At 32.5% G+C, this 5625-nt stretch overlaps 1 protein-coding gene across 1 annotated transcript; it reads right to left on the bottom strand.

Moving 5' to 3' along the window:
* Window positions 1-936: 936 nt before the first annotated feature.
* On the bottom strand, window positions 937-1875 carry LOC141425460 (olfactory receptor 2B6-like). Its single transcript, XM_074081719.1, has one exon. The coding sequence runs from the start codon at window positions 1873-1875 to the stop codon at window positions 937-939; it is 939 nt and encodes a 312-aa protein (XP_073937820.1).
* Window positions 1876-5625: the final 3750 nt, after the last annotated feature.

The following is a 5625-nucleotide window of genomic DNA, read 5'->3' as shown; positions in this document are numbered from 1 at the left end:
CTAAACTGTAGCATTTTTAACTTTAGATGATAAACATTTTGAGCAACATTTGCTCCCCAAATTAAATAAAAAAGATACTCACATTCTTTAATCAAAATAATCAAGTTACTTTTCATTCCAGAAATGCAAATTATTTCTTTCCAGTACTGAACCTTTCAAATCCTTAAGGGCATTATTCACTGCTACAATTTATGCACAGAAATGTTGCCAGATTGCTTATCATTATAAATGTCAGTAATAATAAATTATAATTATAAATGTCAGCTATTATAATGACATTATAAATGTCAGTTCTCTGATTCCAAGGACTCAGCCTTATGATATTCTAAAAGGATGTTAGGAAGCTTAATCTCTTTATTCTATTCATTTTAGTATTTAAATATAAATTATTTAAGCATATAAAAACTGCCTAATTGTTCACCAATCAGGAATTATGATAAATTAAAAAATACTAGTATTTATATACATTAAAATTGATCAGTGAATCCACTGAGTTTTTGATACGGAACATACTGTGCATCCTCTTAGGCATGCAGAGGTAGCCAAAGATGCAGAGAATGAAGAAATTTCTCAGGTGATGTTGATAGGAAGCTTGTTAATGACTGGTTACCATATTGTCATTAAGGTGACTAGCTTGAATGAATCTATTTATGTTACAATTTTATTGTAAAAATTTAAACTAATATGATTAGTACTTTAGCATGGAGAAACCAGAAAAGAATATTAATATATTGCTGTAAAATGTGTTCCCATACTGCTGCTTATTGTCTGATTATGATCCTTATTTAACAGGATTATAAAGAACATAAGAAGTATTACATAATTTGCACAAAGAGCATGTACTATCATATTGGAATGAGACAAGAATGAGTTATTAAGAAAATCTGGATTACCTGCATTAATTATTAAACAATTTAATTTGATGTTTACCAAGTGTCACTTGGAAGTGAAAATACTCCTCACCAGGTTTCCTAATGCCCCTTTCACATCTTTATTCCTCAGGGTGTAGATGAAGGGGTTGAGTGTAGGAATCACCACTCCATAGAAGAGGGCCATGAACTTGGGCTGGTCTCTTAAAATGGAGGAAGGGGGCTGAAGGTACATGCTAATGGCTGGGCCATAAAACAGGGAAACTATAATGAGATGAGTGGAACATGTACCAAAGGCCTTTTTCCTTCCTTCAGAAGATTTAATCTTAAGTACAGCATGTCCAATGGTAGCATAGGAAGCAAGAATTAAGCATAGAGGAACAGCTATTATGAAAATGCATGCCACGGAAAGTGCGAGCTCATTAGCTTCCCTTTCACCACAGGCCGTCTTTATCATGACTGGAATCTCACACAACAAGTGATCCAGTTTATTGATGCCACACAGTGACAACTGTAATGTAAGAGTGGCTTCTGACACAGCATAGATAATTCCACACAACCACGTAATGGATACTAATAGGATGCAGATGCGCTGATTCATGATGCAGGTGTAGTGCAGAGGTCTGCAGATGGCCACATAGCGGTCAAAAGACATAATGGCTAAGAGAAGACATTCTGTGGCCCCCATTGTGCTAAATAAATAAAGCTGAAGTACACACCCCAGATAGCTGATTGTCTTCCTAGAGCTTCCCAGGTTGAACAGCATCTGAGGGACAATGCTTGTGGTGTAACACATATCCAAAAAGGAGAGGTTAGTAAGGAAGAAATACATGGGGCTGTGGAGACGGGGGTCTAACTTGGATACCAGGATGATGGTGATGTTTCCCATCATGGCCACGGGGTATGTGATCAAAAGAGTAATGAATAGAGGAAGCTCGAGCCAAGGTTGGTCAGCAAAGCCTAGTAGGATGAACTCTTTCGGGTAGCTTTCATTAGTGAGTACCATCCTCTTTGCTTTGTTTTACCTATAGTAGGAAAGTGGCAAAAGGAAAGAGATATGAGGAAGGATAATACACTATTATGCATTGGTTATACATCGATAGAAGATGGGACTCAGTAACTATTTGAGAAATAAGTGGTCTTGCACCAGGTGACCCAATTTCCTTTCATGGCAATATAAATTCAAAACAGTTCAACAAGTAACACTATCATTCTGAAACTGAATTGCTTCTGCTGTATAATAAGGGTATATACATGAAATCTGACTAGGATTAATGAAAAGCAGAAGTTACTGTGCTTTGAAAACCTCGGAGAAACCCTGGAGCTATAAGAATCCTCAAGAAAGCCTTCTCTAACCCCAATTATTCAGTGCAATAATTGCATCATCTCCAGGAGCAGTAAGAATTCTTGCTACTAAATGATCCATCTGGATTATTTGGAAGTGAGGAAGAAATTTAAATACTTTAAACATCATTTTCCTCCATCATAAATTAAGGCAGTTGAGCTATGATAATAGATTTTTTTTAACAATCTAGGATTTGAATTTCATGTAATTTTTTCTTGCATAACTACTTAGTTTAAACTTTAGGTATTTGATTTATATTGAATTTGAGTTAATTTGTCCATATTTTGGTAATTTTCCTATACTTAATGGATTTATCATCCTTTTTTTATTTGAGTTATTATTCACCTACTAGTTACTAATGATCTATGGATTATGCACTGTTACGAATACATTTTTAACCACAGGAACTGCCACCAGAGAAAAGCCAATATTTCATTCAGGTCCAGAGAGTCAGACCCACAAGGTAATTTACACTTTTAGGACTCACATATTGCTTTGTTTAGCAGATAAAAGCACATTTGAAACAACAAAATACAATAGCTGAGTAAGGCAGCACTTTGAGAAATTAAACAAGGTAATAAAGGTTTTTGTTTATAACTTTGGATCTTTTACTGATGAAATGTGTTTCATGAAGTCTACATATTCTGTAAGGTGGATGATCAATATTCAGATGGAGAGATAAAATAGCATCCCAGTGACAAATTTTTGAGTTACTCTATAAGTCAATTATATTCTTCTGTTTATATAGTATGATGTTCATTAAATTCTCAAAATCATCCTGTGTCATGTCATAGAAAGCTACTCAGAGCTATGATGTGAATCTTACTCTTTGATTATAAACTATCCTAGACCAGAAGTTTACAATAATAATAATCATTCCATCTAATCCCTATTTGCCAAACATTCCAATAAGCTTTTGATATTCATTGAATAAATTAGTACCCAATCCAAACCCCGTGAGAAAAGAAATTTTGCTATGTATATTTTACTGTTGTGAGCCACTCATTCCTACAGTCTGCAGTAACTGAGAAATTTCTAAAAAACAAATAGTGATGAGCTAGTAGAATTCTAACAATAAATATTTAAATGTTCTGATATACTCACATTATTTTATAATTGAACTATAAGATACCTATTTTCTATTCATTTAACAATGTTTTATTTATATTTTGTGTTTTTCTACCATGAATCAGCTTTCAAAATTTTAAAGAGTAATTCTAGATTCTGTAGTTATAAATATATGCACCTACTTCTAATGACAATATACATTCAAGTATTCTTTCTGCAATTTTATTAAATTTATATCATTTTTAACTTTGTTACTATTATTTATTATATTAAGTCTAGCTTGGTTGTGAAGGTCATCACTCATATAAAAACACAAAATTATAAGACATATTTATGTGTGCATGTGTGTGCATGTTTGCATATGAATGTTAGTAACTTTATTTGTAATCCATGTATCAGGGAAGCATCCATTCACAAAAATAATATGAAAGCTCCCATTGGGCACTGCTAGAACCATGAGTTTTGTAAGGTGAATGATAAAAAATAGCTGATTGGTTAACATCACTTTACTTAATGTTATTACTATTATTATTTGCAATGATTAAATCAGAGATGACTTCCTTATTGTGCCAAGTCAGGTGACAGGAATCTCCTGTTCCAAGAAAATTTGATCTGTTTGGGGGTTTGTTTCCTTTCACAGTTTCAGTTTGATGATGTGGCATTTAGTATGAGTGACTCTAACTCAGTTTGTTTGTTTGAAGCTTAGTGCAGGAGCTCACTCCAAAACTGGACTTTCCAAGAGATACCACAAGTGTCCTTAATTTGCTTGTTTTACTCTAAAGTATACTTAAGACCTAAAATTCATCTTTAGAGCTCTCATCTTTTCCTTGTCCTTTTCATAGTATTTCACTACTTTTAGTGGTTTGTTTCTATGACTTTTGGATCTTCTACGTTCAGTGATTTTTCTTCATTACTATTTGACTACAAGGAACCTATTCCTTAAATCTTTAAAGTCACTTTAATGAAGTTTCAAACTAATCATTTGATATTTCTTTAGTATCCTCATTCACATTTCATTGTATCTTACTTGTACTTCATCTTCATTACATGAAGTATTTTAGATTTACCATAATTTTTAGCTTTATAAGATCATAAGAAGAAAAAAAATTATTTTATCTGATACCAAAACACCTGGATGAAACATGTAGGCAAGTCAATCCATGAAATACGTGTGGTAACACATTAGAAATGAATATATGTGATAAATTCCTGTGATTGAATGAAGGCTTCATTCATCATTCAGCTACTTAATATTAAACATAAATACCATATGCTATTTATTAAAATTTGAATGCTTTTAATGTTGTTTTAAGTGAGAGATTGAAAAAGAGATATCAGTTACAAAGAGAAATGTAGTTGTTCCCAGAGCCACTGAACTAGGAATTTCAAAAGTTTAAAAAAGACTCCCTGAGGGTGAATTTAAGTATAATATATTTGATATATTGTAAGAACTTTTGTAAATGCCACAATGTACCCCCACCCAGCACAACAATAAAAAAAACTCCCTGAAATGAAATGCTCTTTTGTATGTACACTAAGTACTGTGTTCTGTACACATTCTAAGTTTTCCTGAGAATGTATATGCATAAAAGCAAGTCCATTCACTTACCTTATTTTGATAACTGTTCTTTAATAAAAAGAAATTATGAAAGAACTTATTAGAATTTTTGTACTTTCAGAGAATTAGGAAACTATAGTACATAGATACAGCACATAAAAATACTACAGTATTTAAGAATCAACTTCAAAACTCTGAGTTTTTCTGTTGATAAGGTGCACCAAATAGGAAAACACAGGTTAGGAAGACAATAGTAGAAAATATATGGAATACTTTGTGCATGTGCTATTTGTATGCTGTTCCTGAAACCTCCTGGGCATGGTTTCAAAAAGACCAGTCATTCATCTTTATCCCAGTTGAATTAGCAGAGAGTGTTCCTTGGGATAGAGTTCTTTATGGAAATGCTTCTTATGTACAATTAATTACCTAGTGAGTGATATTGGAAGCAAGTCTCTTCTATTGTTAGATGTGTTTAAAACTAAACTCATTCAATTTCCTAAGTCACTAAACACTTGTTATAATTTATTTACATACTTATATAAGAACCTATGTATGTATTTATTTTGTTTTTGATGAATAATTTTATGTAGTTTGTAGTATAGTGTGATGTTTTGATATCAGTTGAGTATACTTAGGTTATCCATTATCTCATTTGTCATTTATATATGATGAGTATATTCAAAATCTCTTGTATCTATTTGGCATCACATGATGCAGTCTTTTTACCTATAATCACCTTCTATATAACAGAATTCCAACACAACCTTTCCTATATAACAATGATT

The sequence above is a fragment of the Castor canadensis genome, chromosome 8, assembly GCF_047511655.1.
Source record: "Castor canadensis chromosome 8, mCasCan1.hap1v2, whole genome shotgun sequence".
NCBI lineage: Eukaryota > Metazoa > Chordata > Mammalia > Rodentia > Castoridae > Castor > Castor canadensis.
Note: the sequence above shows the minus strand (reverse complement) of the source record. Positions and strands in the feature narration are given on the sequence as shown.

Bases quoted from the DNA above. Each gene is read 5' to 3' on its own strand.
- LOC141425460 (XM_074081719.1), bottom strand. From the start codon at position 1,875: ATGGTACTCACTAATGAAAGCTACCCGAAAGAGTTCATCCTACTAGGC.